At 42.6% G+C, this 19,956-nt stretch overlaps 3 protein-coding genes across 3 annotated transcripts; 1 reads left to right on the top strand and 2 right to left on the bottom strand.

Annotated features, from left to right (window-relative positions):
* Positions 1-488: 488 nt before the first annotated feature.
* LOC130401830 (green-sensitive opsin-like) lies at positions 489-2,537 on the bottom strand. Its single transcript, XM_056605821.1, has 5 exons — positions 2,161-2,537; positions 1,810-1,978; positions 1,485-1,650; positions 1,099-1,338; positions 489-980 (listed from the first exon to the last, which is right to left on the bottom strand). Exons 1-5 carry the CDS (start codon positions 2,525-2,527, stop codon positions 873-875), a joined length of 1,050 nt encoding a protein of 349 aa, XP_056461796.1. The 5' UTR covers positions 2,528-2,537; the 3' UTR covers positions 489-872.
* A 1,521-nt stretch (positions 2,538-4,058) lies between these two features.
* On the bottom strand, positions 4,059-6,537 carry LOC130401831 (green-sensitive opsin-like). Its single transcript, XM_056605822.1, has 5 exons — positions 6,165-6,537; positions 5,816-5,984; positions 5,491-5,656; positions 4,978-5,217; positions 4,059-4,647 (listed from the first exon to the last, which is right to left on the bottom strand). The coding sequence occupies exons 1-5, from the start codon at positions 6,535-6,537 to the stop codon at positions 4,549-4,551; spliced, it is 1,047 nt and encodes a 348-aa protein (XP_056461797.1). The 3' UTR covers positions 4,059-4,548.
* A 3,802-nt stretch (positions 6,538-10,339) lies between these two features.
* Positions 10,340-12,014, top strand: LOC130401432 (green-sensitive opsin-like). The gene is made up of 5 exons (XM_056605171.1): positions 10,340-10,727; positions 10,908-11,076; positions 11,237-11,402; positions 11,549-11,788; positions 11,907-12,014. The coding sequence occupies exons 1-5, from the start codon at positions 10,340-10,342 to the stop codon at positions 12,012-12,014; spliced, it is 1,071 nt and encodes a 356-aa protein (XP_056461146.1).
* Positions 12,015-19,956: the final 7,942 nt, after the last annotated feature.

Raw genomic sequence — 19,956 nt, 5'->3', positions numbered from 1 at the left:
GCATTTCATCACAGCAGGCTATATTTACAAGGCTTGCGCTCTCACCATCCACATCAACAGTTTCCAGAGAAGAAGGCAACACGAAACGCTTCCCTCAAACGTCGATATACGAGTGTCAAGTGTTTTTTCTTGCAATTATTATTTATTTCCAAAGGGGGGCGCTATATGTCCGATTCCTTCGTAGGAAAAGACTACCTGTAGCGTCTGGGGAGAACAAGCTAACTTATCACCTGTCACCAGTTGACCCTCGTGCCTAAATTCATTATGCGCAGTGTATTTATACAAATAAAAGCTGCCTCAGTGGTAAGGTTTGCACTTTGGCCTAACTTGTTACATCAGAATCTGCTCATAACAGATCATGACTGGCCGAGCTGGCCTTTCAGTTGCTGATATTGAAAAAATAGTTATGGGTATATGTTTTGTTGCATCAAAGTAGGCCTACCTTTGTAGGTACAAAAATCAACACATAATAAACAAGTTTTGCATGCAATAATTTATTAGCTACTATTTTTTCTTATTTATAAAATATATACAAGTGACATTTTGTTCAAACCGTGAAGTTGTTGTCAACGATATAATTACATGAACATATTCAAATGCCTGATGCTTAATGAATGGATGAGTGGAACGTGGAAAGACCACACTATAGTAACCATTTCCAATGATGTAATGCTCATAAACTCACACATTCACTCACTCACTCGGTGTGGTTCTCATTCAGCTCGCAAATGTTTGAAAGTCCATTGAAAGTGAAAGTCCATTCATTACTCACAAGAAATGTTCTCAATGTGTTCATTTGGCGATAGTTAAGACAGATGAAACAATTTAAAGTCATAACAAAACCAGAAAAGCACACTGTTTTCAGGTTATCTTTACGAGGCTGTGGACACACTGGAGACTTCTGTCTTGCTGCCAGACACTGAGGACTCATCATCCACGGCGCTTCCCATTCCAATGGTGCTGAGCATGCAGTTACGGAACTGGAATGAGACAAAAAGCATACATTTGTTTACCTTACAACATACGTCAGGTTACAGGGTTGTAGAACCTGGAACCGAAAAGGGAAAGTGGACTGGATGATGGGAGCGATAAACCCACCTGCTTGTTGAACAGCACATAGATGACGGGGTTGTACAGCGCTGAGCTCTTTGCAAAGAAGGCAGGGACGGCCATGCCGATGGCAGTGAAACTCATGCCCTTGTTGAAGAAGATAATGGCGGTCAGGGTGGCATACGGGGTCCATGCCACCAGGAAGCCAAGGACCATCAGGATGCACATGCGGGTCACTTCCTTCTCAGCCTTCTGGGTGGAGGCAGACTCCTGCTGCTGGGCTGCAGCCTATATATGGTCGAGGAGAACAGATGAGGAGAACCGTTAATACAACATTGAAATAAGGTGCTTTAAAGTGACTTGGTTTTCCACTAAGAAATGGTTGCCACGTATTAGTACAATTCCAACACAGGTTTTGGATACAGGTCACTTACAGCTTTGACGGTCAGCACAAGGCTTCCGTAGGTGAAGCAGATGAGGAAGACTGGAACGAGGAAGTGGACAGTAAACATGTAGATGACGAATGACTCGTTGTTGTAGCCTTCAGCCAGGGTGTAGTAGTCTGGTCCACAGGAGCACTGCATGCCCTCTGGGAGGTACCTGGGGTAGATTTATTATTTCGTGAGGTTAATCATTGATCAGGATATCAGCAACCATTATGTTGATATTTAATCGAAAAAAAATTGCTTCTATAAACAGGAAAAATTCTTCAATATCATCTGCACGTTCTTCCATTTTTACACACTTGATGTCACATACCTGGACCATCCGAACAGTGGTGGGCCGGCGCAAGCGAAAGCCATGATCCAGGTGAAAGCAACTCCGGCACCGGCGTGGGTGTTGGTGAACTTGAAGCTTCCCATGGGTTTGCAGACCACAATGTATCTCTCCACAGCCAGGACCACCAGGGACCACAGAGCTACTTCACCTGGAGAAGAAAAGCGTGGGGAATTGATCAGGATTCACTCGACTCCTTACTTAGTTGGATCAATTGTGATATGCATGTTAAAGCTTTACAGTAAAGTTAATAATCAGCGATCGAAAAAAGCAGGGTTAGAAAGCAATGACGACGAATGCCAAATCAAGGCAGGAAGTGGTTTTGGTCTTTACCTCCTAGCGTAGCCATGAATCCCTCCACGGCGCACGCGGTCGCTCCCAGGATGAAGTAGCCGTTGACGGCAGATGTGATGGTGATGGTGAAGCCGAAGCAGCACATGATGAGACCAGCCACAGCCAGGTTGACCAGGATGAAGTTCAGGGGTTGTTGGAGCTTCTTGTTCTGGAAGGTGACCAGCAACGTGAGAGCGTTGATGGGGGTTCCGGTGCAGATCAGGAAGAACATGTAGACAGCCAACATCTTGAACAGGATCGGATCGGCAAGATAGTACTGCTGGTATTCGAAGGGGCTTCGTACAATCCCAGTCCTGTTGGACATGGGGATGTAGAAGTTCTTTCCCTCTGTTCCGTTGGCCTCCATCTTTAGATGGTCTCTGTACCTGACTGGTAGAAGCACAAGGTTCGTCCCGAGTCCAGACCCTTTATATACCTCAGCAGCCCCACACTCAAAGTGATCAAATTAGATTATCGGAGGATTGCCAGTTTAAGTGGTCTTAAAGACAGGTAGTGCGCTGTTGACTTAAACATAATTAGTCTAGTTTCCAAAGTCAAACCTCCATAATCCCTTTGCAGCAACTGGAGTCCCAGTCCACCAGTTACTTTCAGACCTTACAACTTAAACTCATCAATATTTACCTTCCTAGATTCATATCCAACTACGTTGACCATAAAAGCCCGGAAAATCAGTTTATCCCTCTATCCATCCGCTAAGTCTAAATCTACATTCTAATCACCTAATTCATCACTAGTACGTTACCCACTACCTAAAATCCTCAGAATGAGAAGGTAAAAACAGAGATTGACCATTTATTTAGGAGTTACTGTGTATACAATGGCCAGGGAAAATTCCATTGGTGAAAGGTGTGCATTATGTAAGGGATACACCACAACGGCTTGTCCTGTTATTGTACGGTAAGGCGGGGGCGTAGATGTGGAGGAGAGCCCCTTCAATGTCCTGCGTCATGCAGTGTTCTTTGAATACTACATCTATCAGTTCTTTATTAGCACCTTACGGTAGGAGGTTTGGTGATGTTTGGTTAACTGTGCTCTCTGAGAAGCCTTTCTCTAAGCCTTTAGGTGTCCCCGGCGATGTGTGGAGCTCTTAATGTGCTTTATAAGTGAGTGACTTTAGACAGGCTTACCTTTGACTTAACCTACTGTGGATACTATCGCTCTCTTTCTCTCACTCTCTCTCTGTCTCTACTTTTCTCTGTCTCCAACTTTCTTTCTCTATCTCTGTCTCCACTCTCTCCCTTTCTCTCTCTTTCTCTTCCCGTCTCCCTCTATCTCTCTCTCCCTCCATCCCGCATTGTCTCTTTTTTCTATCTTTCTCTCTTGTTTGCTCTAGCCTGTTCTGTTGCTCACTCTCTCTTTCCCTCTAGTGTTCTCTGGCTCACAGTCTTTCTTAGCAGTCAAAGGTTTGACAGAATAGTAGAAGGCCTGAGGCCTTTTTCATGCTCTGACACATGATTGAAGTGTTTTTTGCCAGTTGAGTGAAAGTGAGACTAATTGGTAATTAGGTGTGGCATTTTGAAGGCCAGTGATTTCCAGGTGAACCAAGTGTGCCTAATGATTCGATTTGTGGTTAGGCTTTTGCAAAAATGTGATTTAGAATTTCTATATTAGCGAAAACAATGGAATTGTGCTTAGCAGTCTGGAGTCTTGTTGTTGATACATGAGCTTTGAGTTTTCCGAATTTTGTGCATAGTTCAATTTTTTGTGCGTAAACAAAGGAGAAAACTGTAATGTTAACCATGTCCCAAAGTAGCACATGTAGTTACATTGATTATCGTACATATATTGCTATCATGTATTGTTAGCTGGCTCTTTGGTAGTGGCAATGCCATTATGAAATCAATCAGTAAACACACCATATCATTTTCATGCTTGCATTTATTTAGCTATGTCTAGCTTTCAATATTTATAAAATGTACAGCAATGGATCCACATCCATAAAGACTCACAGATAGAAAAAAAAAAGTCTTCCGGTAGATCATACCACATATCCGTTCACACAAAAATGTGTTGCCAGTGATGAGGGTTAGTTTGACAGAATAAAGAGTAACCTTGGGATTTTAAAAGTAACACATTGCATCACACAAACTCAAACACTTCATCTGAACTCCAAAGAGGAAAGAAACCTTTGCAAGTTGTCTCACAGAACCAAACACAGGGCATACACTGCGACCATGTTACCATGGCGCATCAGAGAATTTTTAACCATTGCGAAAGTCAATCGATGGAAAAAAACAAAAAACTGGCAATGTCCATAGAAGAACTTGATTGAGTCCAGGTAGAGAGTGGTGTAGAAATAGGAAGGGATGAAGAAGGAGAGGGTCCAGAGATTCATAAGTGTCTTTATACGTGGGAGACAGCAGATCTCTATGCAGCCACAGAGGAGACTTCTGTCTTGCTTGAGACTGAGGACTCATCATCCACAGCACCGCCCATTCCAATAGTGCTGAGCATGCAGTTACGGAACTGGATTGGAGAGGAGAAAATGGTTCACATTAAAGTTGTAGGCAGCTGAGGTTCAGGACTGTGAAAACAAACTCCCAAAGCGGTTCTCGAGGTAATTTGAGTTTTGAGTACATGAATGATAAATGGTTAAAATTCAGCTAGTGTAACTGCAACCGACTAGAAGAGATCTATAGAGAGACGAAGATATGTTTAAAAACTTTGGGTGTATGAGAAGTACTCAGCGCATATAAGGATATGGACCTATGGAATTGAGATAGATTACTGGTCCCAGGTCTGTGCAATAGGCCCATAAGAATACCATGGAGCATCGTCAAGTGTGAAACAACCTACCTGCTTGTTGAACAGCACATAGATGACGGCGTTGAACAGCGCTGAGCTCTTTGCAAAGAAGGCAGGGACGGCCATGCCGACGGCAGTGAAACTGGCTCCCCTGTTGAAGAAGATCCAGGCGGCCAGCGAGGCATATGGGACCCATGCCACCAGGAAGCCTACCACCATCAGGATGCACATGCGGGTCACTTCCTTCTCAGCCTTCTGGGTGGAGGCAGAGTCCTGCTGTTGGGCTGCAGCCTATTTTGATTTGTGGCGAAAGAAAGAAGGATCACGTTAAGATAAATGAGTTTCCAGTTTCACAATGTTTCGGTTTGCTCAATTGATTGTTAAGTTGAAGGTATAAAGGTTATTTAATATGTTTTCGCAATGAGACTAGTGATGTTCCCTATAAATGAACCTATATATATTAGCTACACATAAGGGATCAGACTAGCACTGCCATTGTAGCTAGCATAGAGAAAATCCCTTAGGATATAGAAGAGGTTTAACTTGTTAAATAAATTCACTTACAGCTTTGACGGTCAGCACAAGGCTTCCGTAGGTGAAGCAGATGAGGAAGACTGGAACGAGGAAGTGGACAGTAAACATGTAGATGACGTATGACTCGTTGTTGTAGCCTTCAGCCAGGGTGTAGTAGTCTGGTCCACAGGAGCACTGCATGCCCTCTGGGATGTACCTGGGGAGATGTATTATTTTGTGAGGTTAATCATTGATCAGGATATCAGCAACCATTATGTTGATATTTAATCGAAAAAAAAATTGCTTCAATAAACGGGAACAATTCTTCAATATCATCTGCACGTTCTTCCATTTTTACACACGTGATGTCACATACCTGGACCATCCGAACAGCGGTGGGCCGGCGCAAGCGAAGGCCATGATCCAGGTGAAACCAACTCCGGCACCGGCGTGGGTGTTGGTGAACTTGAAGCTTCCCATGGGTTTGCAGACCACTATGTATCTCTCCACAGCCAGGACCACCAGGGACCACAGAGCTACTTCACCTGGAGAAGAAAAGCGTGGGGAATTGATCAGGATTCACTTGTTGTACTGTTGTTGCATCAATTGTGATATGCATGTTAAAGCTTTACAGTAAAGTTAATAATCAGCGATCGAAAAAAGCAGGGTTAGAAAGCAATGACGACGAATGCCAAATCAAGGCAGGAAGTGGTTTTGGTCTTTACCTCCTAGCGTAGCCATGAATCCCTCCACGGCGCACGCGGTCGCTCCCAGGATGAAGTAGCCGCTGAGGGCAGATGTGATGGTGATGGTGAAGCCGAAGCAGCACATGATGAGACCAGCCACAGCCAGGTTGACCAGGATGAAGTTCAGGGGTTGTTGGAGCTTCTTGTTCTGGAAGGTGACCAGCAACGTGAGAGCGTTGATGGGGGTTCCGGTGCAGATCAGGAAGAACATGTAGACAGCCAAAATCTTGAACATGATGGGATCGGCAAGATAGTACTGCTGGTATTCGTAGGGGCTTCGTACAAGCCCAGTCCTGTTGGACATGGGGATGTAGAAGTTCTTCCCTTCTGTTCCGTTGGCCTCCATCCTCATTCTCTTGATGTAGTCCCTGTTGTATGGTGTCTGTGGGCGCTACGAGAGTAGGTCCACCTCGGAGAATGCTGGCTGTACCAAAGCATTTGATTTATATATCCCACTGATCCCACCTTCAAATTAGCTTAGGGAGGAAGTTGGTAGTAATTGCTGATGGTACAGAAGATCTTAACACAAGATAAAGGGATTGGAATGCTTAATTGTTTGGCTCGTTGTCAATGGATTAAGCTGCCAGTTGAGGTGTTGCTCTGGGGTGCACAGAGCAAGGTCTGTAACGTAGACTTTCACGCTAAAGTAAAATAACCAGACTAAAGACTGGTTAAATATTAGTTGATATTTGAATTGTCCTCAACTGCAAGTTTTACTTATAATGAACTTTAAATATAATAATAATAATAATAATTAATTTTATTTGATGGCGCCTTTCATAGCACGCACGGTTACCTTACTGGGCAGTGTTTAAAAAAAATAAAAAATCAACAATCATAAAAAACACAAGAACAAGATACATTGAAACAATTTTTATTCTTATTTATGTGTGTGTTGTCCATTTCTTGTATTGTATGTTTTTAAATGGACCTTGAGTCTAATAATAAAAGGTTGATGATGATGATGAATTTACAGAGGTGGGGTGAAATGGGTGGGAGACAATGAATTAGATTGAATATGTCAGTTTAAAAAGACGTGTTTTTAGATGGGACTTAAAAGTGGAGAGAGTGTCAGAGTTACGGATGTCAGGTGGGAGGGTGTTCCAGAGGTGGGGGGCAGATCGGCTGAATGACATTTGTTTTTCTGCATCGCCATTAGGGGGCAGTATATCACAATCTGGATTGGTCAGATTGCTATCTTTAAATTAACTTATTGATTTCATTGTCAAAACTAAATAAGCAACATAATTTAACATTGCATGGTTGCAATGTTATTCATTGGGATAAACTGTAAATATTTATGACGTTGACCAAAGCCAACATTCTACGTAGGTTAAGGGAGATCAAGAGAGGAGTCGTTAGCGAGTGCACTGTGTGCAGTGCCCGCGAATAGGCGAGCTTTATTCCACCTCCGACATCACAGGTTAAACTTCAGTAATTAAGGTGAATCCAATCAAGAAGAAACAGGAACGTTTAAGCTATACGTCCAGATGGCGTCGGGAGGCAAACGGTCATAATGCGACACCACCGGGGCGACTTAGCGGTGTGAACGTAGGCCTACAAAGAGATTCTGCCTGGATTGCACGTGCTTGTAGTTAAGGGATAGAATTAGCCTCCCATTGACGTCAATGAGAGAGCGAGAGCAAGAGCGAGAGGTTGGAATGATGTTTCAATGATGGTTAAAAATAATTATAATTGAAGAATCAGCAGATATTGCAGTATTCAAATATTAATAAATTGTTTGTTCAAAAAAATGTAGTACAATTCATTAAAATACATTATTATACCATCAAAGTTCTCCCTTTAGCCTTGTGGTAGGTTGCAATTAGGCTACTAAAAACTCAGTATTCCTAATATCAAAAAAGGTAGAATGTAAATGTTCAACACATGTTTTATTCAAATTCAGAGATACAAAGTAAACAGGTCTGCACTCTAGAGGTGGTTCATGAAGCGTCTCCCGAAAGCTAGGTAAAGTTCAGTCTATATTGGTATGGGCGGAACGGTAAATAAACCACGCCTACAGGTACTGATTGACCCAGGTAAATCCTCACTATATAGACCTCTGAAAAATAAGTCCCGCCTCCGAGGCTCCTGGTTCCATCGGTTAAATGTCTATGGGAAACAACATGGGGTTTTTGAATGATTGTACATAAACAACTCTGTAGGTGGCGAAGAAGTAAAAGCTTTTGAACTAAACACTCTTTCCATCTAGATTCCACGTGGGTTCTGGATTGTCGGTGCCGTTAAAGTACAATTTATAAACGTTTACTACTTGCGGCACCGACAATCCAAAACCCAAGTGGAATCTAAATGGAAAAAGTGTGTAGTTCAAAACGTGAGCAGCTAGAGAGTTTGTTATGTACGATCATTCAAAAACCCCATGTTAATTCCCCTAGACATTTGAACGATGGAACCGGGGCCTCGGAGGAGGGACTTATTCCTCAGAGGTCTATGGGCATTGGTAGAATATGGGTACGCAATGACGTCACCCATAGAGGGTCGGACATATGGTGTGTTGCCGAATCCTCGGACGCCAGCCTTCCGAGTTGCGGAGCATTCATAGCATTCCCGTTCGTCTTTGTGATTGTGTCATGAAATTGGCTAGTCATTGTTAGCTACATTAGCATCATTAGCAAACCACGCCGAAAACAAACAACACAACTTTACATTGTATTGCACGCACAGCAAGACCGTGCAATGCATAAATTGATGACCGGAATAAAGTAGCAATGTAATCAAGTGTGTAAAAGCATTTATAATCAACATTAAAATGACCAACGTGGTACAAATACAAAGAAAATAAATCTCAAACACAAAAAAATAAAGATTTCCCGACTTCCGACTCGGAAGGCTGGCGTCCGAGGATTCAGGAACCCATCATTAGCTCAGACCTCATCAACTTGATTGGTTGTTGCATTGACCACTCAATGTGTAGATAGGACGTGTGCTGAGAATTTCTTGACCACGTCAATCTTTTCTGTCTAAACTGAGTAGGAACAAAGAGTCATCCGAATTTTTAACATAACATACCTCAAACAAACAATAAACATACTAACAAGCGTACAATAATCTGAAGCCTAATATACAGTCATCCGAGGCCTCAGAAGGGAGTTTGCCCTCTCTAAAAGAGCTCTGAAGTCCAATGCATTGACAAAAGCAAGGACTTCTAGGATGCTGAGAACAGCTCCACCCCTCATTAACACCATAGTATTGGTTAACCAGATGGTAAACTATCGATGGACCTCCTCAGGATGTCATAAAGGGGGGGGGGACCTAGTTGTCCCTAATCAGTTGGAACCCTGGCTTCTGGCATCTGTTGCTGCAAAACATTTTGTTATGGTTCAATCTCTTACATGTGTGACACTTTGCTCATATGTTGGGAAATTTGCCCACGACAGGCCAACACCAGTTATACCACTAGGCCTATCCTTTATTCTGCCAAATCACTTTTATGCCTTAGCCATCATTTAACATCCATATTACAATACTATTGCTCTCCTCATAAACCTCCCTTTTAAAATGTTTAAACTGCATCACTGAGTTCAGCTAATCTATATTTTTGAATCATTAGCTGATCATTTGATCCAAAAGTAATAACACACCAATGCTGATGCCTCTAGTCTAGAAGAAAGTTCCCCCTTAGTCGTAATTGTCGGATATCACTTATTAACAGTTGTTGCTACTCTTTATTCAATCTTTCAACTTGTTCTGTTCATATTTACCACAGTTTAGCTATTTGTTTAATTCTTACCCTTGATTTTTTTTCCAGCTATTTTACCTTTTTAAATGGCTCGTATGATGACTCCATTTAATCTTTAAACTTTTAACCAATCCTTTACATCTTAAACTTATTAAAACATATTTTCAACTGCACTTCACACTACACCTGACCTAATGTTTGTAGGTCAACGACCTCAAACCAGGATTATGGTCGGGGACTTAGGTAGAAAGTAGCACACATGGATAGAGGGACGCGTGCATTTTCTTTCAGGTGTTAAGATTAATTATCCACCTCTTTTTGACGCAAGCCCACCTCCCAATCCCCCAGTAATCTAACGTTTACCAGTTTAAGGCTAAGTAGGAAGGTATAAAACCTCCCAACCGGCCTTCACTGGTGGAGTCATTTTATCGACGGTTGCTTGGAGTTGCTAGAGATGGGCTGGGACAGTGGACACAATGAGCCTAACGGCACAGAAGGAAAGAACTTCTACATCCCCATGTCCAACAGGACTGGGATTGTACGAAGCCCCTTCGAATACCAGCAGTACTATCTTGCCGATCCCATCATGTTCAAGATGTTGGCTGTCTACATGTTCTTCCTGATCTGCACCGGAACCCCCATCAACGCTCTCACGTTGATGGTCACCTTCCAGAACAAGAAGCTCCAACAACCCCTGAACTTCATCCTGGTCAACCTGGCTGTGGCTGGTCTCATCATGTGCTGCTTCGGCTTCACCATCACCATCACATCTGCCCTCAACGGCTACTTCATCCTGGGAGCGACCGCGTGCGCCGTGGAGGGATTCATGGCTACGCTAGGAGGTAAAGACCAGAACCACTTCCTTCCTTGATTTGGCATTCGTCGTCATTGCTTTCTAACGCTGCTTTTTTCGATCGCTCATTATTAACTTTACTGTAAAGCTTTAACATGCATATCACAATTGATGCAACAACAGTACAACAAGTGAATCCTGATCAATTCCCCACGCTTTTCTTCTCCAGGTGAAGTAGCTCTGTGGTCCCTGGTGGTCCTGGCTGTGGAGAGATACATTGTGGTCTGCAAACCCATGGGAAGCTTCAAGTTCACCAACACCCACGCCGGTGCCGGAGTTGCTTTCACCTGGTTCATGGCTTTCACTTGCGCCGGCCCACCGCTGTTCGGATGGTCCAGGTATGTGACATCACGTGTGTAAAAATGGAAGAACGTGCAGATGATATTGAAGAATTTTTCCTGTTTATTGAAGCAATTTTTTTTTAGATTAAATATCAACATAATGGTTGCTGATATCCTGATCAATGATTAACCTCACAAAATAATAAATCTCCCCCAGGTACCTCCCAGAGGGCATGCAGTGCTCCTGTGGACCAGACTACTACACCCTGGCTGAAGGCTACAACAACGAGTCATTCGTCATCTACATGTTTACTGTCCACTTCCTCGTTCCAGTCTTCCTCATCTGCTTCACCTACGGAAGCCTTGTGCTGACCGTCAAAGCTGTAAGTGACCTGTATCCAAAACCTGTGTTGGAATTGTACTAATACGTGGCAACCATTTCTTAGTGGAAAACCAAGTAACGTTAAAGCACCTTATTTCAATGTTGCATTAACGGTTCTCCTCATCTGTTCTCCTCGACCATATATAGGCTGCAGCCCAGCAGCAGGAGTCCGCCTCCACCCAGAAGGCTGAGAAGGAAGTGACCCGCATGTGCATCCTGATGGTCTTTGGCTTCCTGGTGGCATGGACCCCATATGCCTCGCTGACCGCCTGGATCTTCTTCAACAGGGGAGCCAGTTTCACTGCCATCGGCATGGCCGTCCCTGCCTTCTTTGCAAAGAGCTCAGCGCTGTACAACCCCGTCATCTATGTGCTGTTCAACAAGCAGGTGGGTTGATCGCCCACATCATCCAGTCCACTTTCCCTTTTCGGTTCCAGGTTCTACAACCCTGTAACCTGACGTATGTTGTACGGTAAACAAATGTATGCTTTTTGTCTCATTCCAGTTCCGTAACTGCATGCTCAGCACCATTGGAATGGGAAGCGCCGTGGATGATGAGTCCTCAGTGTCTGGCAGCAAGACAGAAGTCTCCAGTGTGTCCACAGCCTCGTAAAGATAACCTGAAAACAGTGTGCTTTTTTGGTTTGTGGTTTCTGAATGCAAAGACATTTTTACAATCTCTGGACATTCTTCTCCGTGCTACTTTGGTTGGAATTACTCTTTCCATGGGTTGAACCGAACTCATCATATCTGAGGAAAAAACAGGACACCTGATAGCATCCATTCACTCCAATGTGACCCAAGAGAACAGTCTGGACCGCATCAGCTGTTCATTGCGATCGATGTGTGTGTGTGTGTGTGTGTGTGTGTGTGTGTGTGTGTGTGTTGGGGGGGGGGGGGGGGGGGGTGTGCGTGGGTGTGTGGTCAAGCTCAGACTCGGCCGCAGGTCAGGGAGTCATTCACCTACATTAGGCCATCATGGCAGGAAATGGCATTTCCTGAAAGATGGTTTTCTGAGATCTAAGCACAATGTCTTGGTGTTCTCTAGAAAAAAGTATTTTCAAGTTGACGGGAACACACATCAATACTGTTAATATCAATACTGTACGCTTTCAGGAACAAACAAATGTATATTTTTTGGTGGAAAGTACGACAATTATTTCATGGATGTTGTCATCTTGTATTTTATAATTGACTAAAACACTTAGACATAGGTATATGAATAAATGTATGCTGCATATGATTTTGTTGTCATGTCCTCTTTACTTCAGCCGCTGGTGCTATCAACTATTCAGGTGGCATGGGCTTCTCTCCAGAAGACGATAGACACCAGGGTCTTTTCTTTTCGTACTTTGTGTTTATTATTTTACCCTGTATACTTTTACTACACTGACAAACACAGCCCACATGAAGTGAAGATCAGGAAGTATGTATCGGCATTAGGCCATAGAAACCAGAGCAGGCCAGATATAGTCACCAACACCCAAAACTCTCCCAGTATGAAGGGAAAAAACATGTCTTCACTGGAAGTATGGTGTACTGGGAATAACATCACTTCAAGTGTCAAACAATATCACTTATTTAAAAGTCGCACACTCAATCTTTGGTGGCCGTCTGACCCTAACTTGTAGTTTGTCGTCTTCATGTTCCAGTCCATCCAGAGATTGAACTTAGCTTTGATAAATCCCCTCTCTACTACTGTTGAGGTCAGAGCCTGGGTGGAATGTAATCCTAAATGGATTACACCCCTGGTTTCACACCTCGATTTTCTAGCAACCACATGATTCAGCCAATGAGAACAAAGATAGGAAGGAAGAGTATAGGCGTGTGTTTAAGTTTTACAATTTATTTGATGGTTTCGTTTCACCGTTTGACCCCGCCCATGAGATTCAAGAAATGCCTAAATGTACCTCCCCCCATTCATCTATGATAAGACACGATAACACTTCCTCAATATAATACGATCAGAAATGTCAATGTTTTTATGAAGAAATAAGGATCTTTTGGAAATGGTGTCTGAGAGGAAGGCGCTCTTTTAAATGGTGAACAAATACTGCCTTTTGAGAGCGTCACCGGCTTGCAGTAACTGAGCACTCTTTACGTTTGGCGTGGGACCGCTGCCCATCAAGGTGAGGCCATTTAATTGCCTCAAGTGGATGCTGTCCGAAGGTGTAATTTCATTAGGACGCTATCCTTTAAGTTTGGACGCATCTAACCTGGTTTTAAACGGATGAATGCGTGCAGGCTGGGAGGCAGCTGGTCAGGAGGCTCAGAATGGGACGGGAGGTTTTCTAGTGGGACGCATGTGGAAGGCGTCCCAGCGCGGCTGTCTCTGGGACACAGATCCTCCTCACGTGTTACACAGATCAATGTGTCAGCACGCATTATGCAAAACATACATTTAACTATTTGAGACATGGCCTACATTGTAGCATATTTCAATTCACATTGTGCAAGTTATTTATGTTATGCGTTCATGATAGATCATGGTTTCTCAACGGGGGCGGTACCGGGGGCGTTCGCACAACTTAGGGGGGCGCTGGTAATTGTTTTTTCCCATTAAAAAAAAAAAAAAGAAGAAGAATTATTTTTCTTTTTTTTCCATTTATTGGTTTCTAACCCCTCTACCGTCTCAGCTACTTTTTACTGTCTATGCGCAGTGTAACAGTGGTCATACAGTGCGGTTCGGTCCTGCACACGCCCGGACTCCCGTTACATGAGCTATCGTCATGATCTCTATCGCTGATAAACATAACCCAAGTTCACGGGTTAACAATTCAATAACCAACACAACACAATCAAACATGGCCGATAGCAAGAAAAAAATCTCTCTCTCTCTCTCTCTCTCTCTCTCTCTCTCTCTCTCTCTCTCTCTCTCTCTCTCTCTCTCTCTCTCTCTCTCCCCACCCTGTGTCGCTCTGGATGTTTAATTGGGTTTATTCTAGTGATGGACAGTGCTGTTAGCCAATCAGAGGTGAGACATTTGCATGTCATGAATATATATATTTTTTTTTCACCAAAACGACTAGAGGGCATTCATTGCTATGAGGGAACAGCGCAAAATCAATGAAAAACGATGCATTGACACCTCAATGTACTGTAACACGAGTGTGAGTGGGGTTGTTAGTTTATTTAATTTTTTTATTTGGGGGGGGGGGGGGGGGGGGGCGCCAGAGGATCAGGGTAAGGTCAGGGGGGCGTTTGCTCAAAAAAGGTTGAGAACCACTGTGATAGATTGTGTTCATGTTCGATTGGTATAATTTTCCGTGTTATCGTTCAACTGTAAACTCTTGATTTGTGTTGTTTGTGTATTGATTGATGTTGAATCTTTATTGCATTCAGTTCACTAACTCACAATTACCAGTGTTTGCCGTACCTACGGCAATCCCTTTATGATCCGTCAAACACCGGTTGATGTGGTTACATGACCTCCTGTGCTTACTTCATTAGACCGTTCCAGTCCTGTGTTGTGATTACTTGAACAACCGAAAGACTCTCAAACTCAATCACTCCATGAAATGATCACTGCTAAATTAATCTAACACATCCCCGTGGTCAGCATGTCAAATAAATAACAAGTTAAGGAAACGTTGGTTAAAACAGAGGTCATGCAGCATTGTTTCCGAAGATAAAGTTGAATAATTACGAAAAGACAGTTAGAATTAATTGTATGTGTGTGACCAAGAAAAGCAACCCCCTATTCCTTTCGTTATTGTTTTTGGTTGTTTTGGGATTGGATGAAATCAAAATGGGTGTGGCGCTATGACAAGGCAGGTACTTTGACCTTTGTTTATGCTAACCGTGAGAACTCAGTTCTCGGTTAAGGCCTTCACTGAGCATAGAGGCCTACGTGTCAGACCCTGTGTGTTGCTATAAAGTTAGTTCAGTAAACACTATTTTAAGTCATCGAAGGTAATCCCTTTATTAAGTATTGAACGAGGAGCCTTCAAGTGCATATCTGAAAATCAACCGATGAATCTTGTTTGGAATAATTAATCACGGAGGGGGGGGGGAGGAGGAGTTGCTTGGTTGATCCCCTTGAGTGCGCTGAAAGGCCTACCTTGCTGATTGGTTGCCGGCCGGGCTTCTGATGATCTGGGTTTGAATCAAGTGGCTACCGTTGGGAATTTCTGGCCCGTAGTGAGGATATTTTATCATAGAGAGAAGATGATTCTATTCACTTATACTTAACTTCACTTTTTTAGTACTTTGAGGGCGAAAAGCCACAACACAAATTAAACTCACTTTATTATTTAGAACCAATTTTGGCTTCCCTCTTACATTCGTTGATGGGTTAATAATCTGCGTTGAACAAATCTCATAGGCCCGCTCAACAACCTTTTATTTTCCCTAACCAGATACCGCTCACAATAATGTTAAGAACTAACTGGGGGATAACATACTAAAACCACTTTCGTTATTTTTGAAGCCATATATGATAAAATCCCTGTTGTAGCCTATATTAACTCATTGTAATAAATGTTTATTAATTAGAATATGTGTGTATTTATTGGTGTATATACTTTTTTAGCATAGGCAATATGCATAACTTATGAATGAATTTCGCAAGTGAATTTCGTAAGTGAATTTTGCATTTTAAACTTATGAATTTAACATAACTTACAATTCCCAACTCCAAAGACATGGAGGGCTGTAAATGTAAAACAGCCCTTTCATATAGCCTACTCTATAGTGCTTTTACATCCGAATGCATTATGGGATTTTTGGAGAATATATTGTCATATTGAGAAGACACTGAAGAGAGTTTTACAGCAGTCCTGTAAAATCCTGAATCAACATAAATATACCATAAGCTAGGCTAATGGAAACTCTGTTCCTAGGAGGAGAAAAGCTTCGGCAGTTTCAAACATGAAGTCTCCCGATAATGACTCTCGTAATCAATCATCATTGGATGATTAATTACGTAACAATAACTAACATACCAATGCTCCTTTGCTTTCAAAATGGAGGTGAATGCGATGTGATGTTGCGATGACAAGCGATATTGCCTGCGGGAGAGAGAGAGAGAGAGAGAGAGAGAGAGAGAGAGAGAGAGAGAGAGAGAGAGAGAGAGAGAGAGAGAGAGAGAGAGAGAGAGAGAGAGAGAGAGAGAGAGAGAGACAGAGAGAGAGCAAGAGAGTGCCTGACAGAGCAACAGAGGGCTTGAGAGAGAGAGAGAGAGAGAGAGAGAGAGAGAGAGAGAGAGAGAGAGAGAGAGAGAGAGAGAGCAAGAGAGAGAGAGCAAGAGAGTGCCTGAGAGAGAGCAACAGAGGGCTTGAGAGAGCGAGAGAGAGCGAGAGAGAGAGAGAGAGAGAGAGAGAGAGAGAGAGAGAGAGAGAGAGAGAGAGAGAGAGAGAGAGAGAGAGAGAGAGAGAGAGAGAGAGAGAGAGAGATGTTAGCAAAGGGCAAGTATGCAACATTTGTCAATAGATCTTGGTTAATACGTCAACGTCTCCGAGGGGGATTTCCCGCCAAGGAGCTTCACTCTATCCGCTTAATGTACAAAATGTTCCCCGACATGCTGTTAACGAGGAGGGGGTTTGTTCACCACTCCTCCCCCCCTTAATCTATAAAGCCTAACAAATTGGATTCCCACCTCGTACCTAATGCGGAGCTCAAGCTACGAGCATGTGTCGGACATGGCACCTGTCACTCTCAATCCGATCCGAGTTTGAAGTTGCTCACTGCACCTCCACACGGACGCAAGGGGTCAGAAGAGTCGTAAGGTCATTATTAAATGGTATACTTGCTTGTTTCGTTTTTACAGAGGGCCATTTTATCCCCCCTGCGGTCCCAGCATGTACCTCCTATGATTGATTGTGACATGTTGTTACTTCTCCTTATTATCCACTCTCCGTTGACACTGATTCGAGTGTAATTAAATAGCACACATCCAGGTTCTTCTTATGGTTGGTCTGGCGATATTTTAACGCATAAGGCATTTTAACCCATTCGATTTATATTTCATATAACCCTACCTTTGACAAACTCTTCCTTTAAGCAGAAATAGATATTATTCATGCATTGCAATAAATAAACACATTGAAAAGATGGTCATGACATTACATGTCATTTCTTGCCACTTTGACGGTATTTCACAGATATTTCGGGAAAAAAACAAAAATAAAACGAAAGACAAATATCTAACATTAAAATGATATCCATAGCAGAATAGCTCTTTATAACACATCCTAGGAATCGATGTCCGCATTTATCTATCTACCACTTTGCATATAGGCCTACATGACGGTCATGTTTCGTTCGATTTGAATAGGGTAATAAAAATCGTTTTCATTGGACATATTCTGAGCATGTGGCCCACCACGCTGAGCCCCAAACGGGATTAGTGTAGCAGCTTGGAGGCGTCGATAAGCTTCTGGGGAGAAAGCTAAAATAAACTAGACAAATTGGATGTGTCCCGCGTGCCCACAGTCACACTAAACTAACTGGGATTAGCATCTCGGTTAACGGCGAGGCTAGCGATTAACACTACTGCAGAGAATTAGCCTTTTAAAGGTAGGAAGGTAGGTAACTACCTTAAAACTGCACGACTAAAGCTGAACAACTATGATTGTAGCAGGCCTAATGCATAAAAGTGACCAAACTGGATGCATATCGAATGACCTGCATGCTTTCTGAATTTGATTATATTATTTTATTGATTTTGTTTAATGTTTTTGAATGTATGAGTTAATAGCCAAACATTTTCCCGCTAGTCATCTGAATATTTACATGTGAGATATTTGCATTTTTACATTTTTCCTGTATCTTGCCTATCAGACAGCAGGCCGACATTAGCAAATTGACGGTTCTAAAGTCAAATGTTACAGTGACAACATATAGATATTTTTTAGCATTAGGGCAGTGGAGGGTAGTTATTCTCATACAGCAGCACTGGGGGGTGCTGGTGAGGCCTGCTGTGTGTTGCGCGAGTATGTGGCTGGTCACAGCTCTGGGTATCTTTAACTTTGTATTCTATTTAACAGCCACAAGGGGGCGTATTTTCGTAGGAAAAAAATGTTCAAAAAAGCCTGTACACCGTTAAGTTGGCCTGCTGATCTCTCTCATACTGTAGATAGCGTGCCGTGGTATCATAATATGCTAATCGTTTGTATATGATAGTTTTATAATGCTTACACAACTATCATGCTGTTCAACGGAGAATATGCCACTTTTGAGAATCTTTAGAAAATAAATATCCCTAATAAATTTACCAAAAATGTGCTTTTTGTGTTCTGTGTACATGGGTGACTGTGAGCACCATTATGTTAGTGGTGGCTACCTGAAGGGTGGCCTGAAATTTCGTTCCTTGCCACAGGTCAGACCTGGCATGACTTCATCTTGGCCATGTCATCTCTGTTCCATCAACAATAGGGGAGCTCTGCTATGATTGACGGCTGTCTCCATATGTCACATTGGATGTCCAGAGGGAAGGAGGCGTGTCCACCTCCTCTGGGCCGAACAGGCCTGTTTCCGTATCTGGCTATTACAATTATTAACCATTCTCCATCTGTGAAAAGACAGGATCTTACTTATCTGAACATCACAGATCAGCTGATCTCCAGCCAAATGCTGGAACGCAATGCAGATCTGGAAGTGGCTGCACCACTTATTAACCCTGCTCAATTCTGTCCTAACTTACTGTAAGCGTCTGAAAAGGACGTGGAGGGCGGGGTAATGGACTCATAATAACTAACTGTACCAGACTGCACACGCTGTTAAGAAAGCTATGAGAGGGGAGTGTTAAAAGGTGAGAAGTCTTTCACATGCAAACGAAAGTTACTAGGTCCGATTACGGATATTTGCAACCTAATTGTAGGCATCTTTGAGCAAAATGCCTCACCTCTACATGCTCCTTAATGAGCGTCTCTGAACGCTCACTCTTTAAGTCACTTTGGATAAAAGCGTCGGCTAAATGATGGTAAACATTGTTTTCCTCCTTTCCTGTTTTTCGCTCTGTGTTCTCTAGGGGGCAGTGTGGACTTGAGGTAAATGAAAGCGATTCAGATTTCTTTCTTTCATTTTCTACAGGAATGCCTCCAGAGATACAGAAGCTTCACTTCACTGCTCTTAAAGAAGAGGTAGGCTACTCCAACTATTGGCTTCTTCTTCTCTGGTTGTGTTGTATTTTCCAGAATGTTTACTATAATTTATTTATTCGTTTTGTTTATCTGTTAGGTTAGGGTTAGTTATCTAGGTTTCTTTGTTGGTTTAGTTTATCTGTCGTTTTCATAACGGGATGTCATGGATAACACAGAATTATCTAAAAACAATCTGGGAGTTTTTCTGTAGGGCACATACAATTTTGTACTTCATTGTAGTCAAAAGGAAAAGTCACAGTAAGAATCCACTCAGGTGTCAAGCAAAAAAAATATTTATTGGTTCTGTCTTTTAAGTAGCCTATTTACAGCAAATGGGATACTGCAGGTCTGCACAGTGTATGAAAAGAGAGAATGCAATCAAACATAGAGCTTTAACGGCAAGCAATAGTCATATTTAAGAAATGAAGAGCTGCATAGGTGACATGTTTGTGAAAAGCTACATATCTGTATTCA

The sequence above is a fragment of the Gadus chalcogrammus genome, chromosome 13 (assembly GCF_026213295.1).
Source record: "Gadus chalcogrammus isolate NIFS_2021 chromosome 13, NIFS_Gcha_1.0, whole genome shotgun sequence".
Taxonomy (NCBI): Eukaryota; Metazoa; Chordata; class Actinopteri; order Gadiformes; family Gadidae; genus Gadus; species Gadus chalcogrammus.
This window is presented reverse-complemented; position numbering and strand designations above follow the sequence as displayed.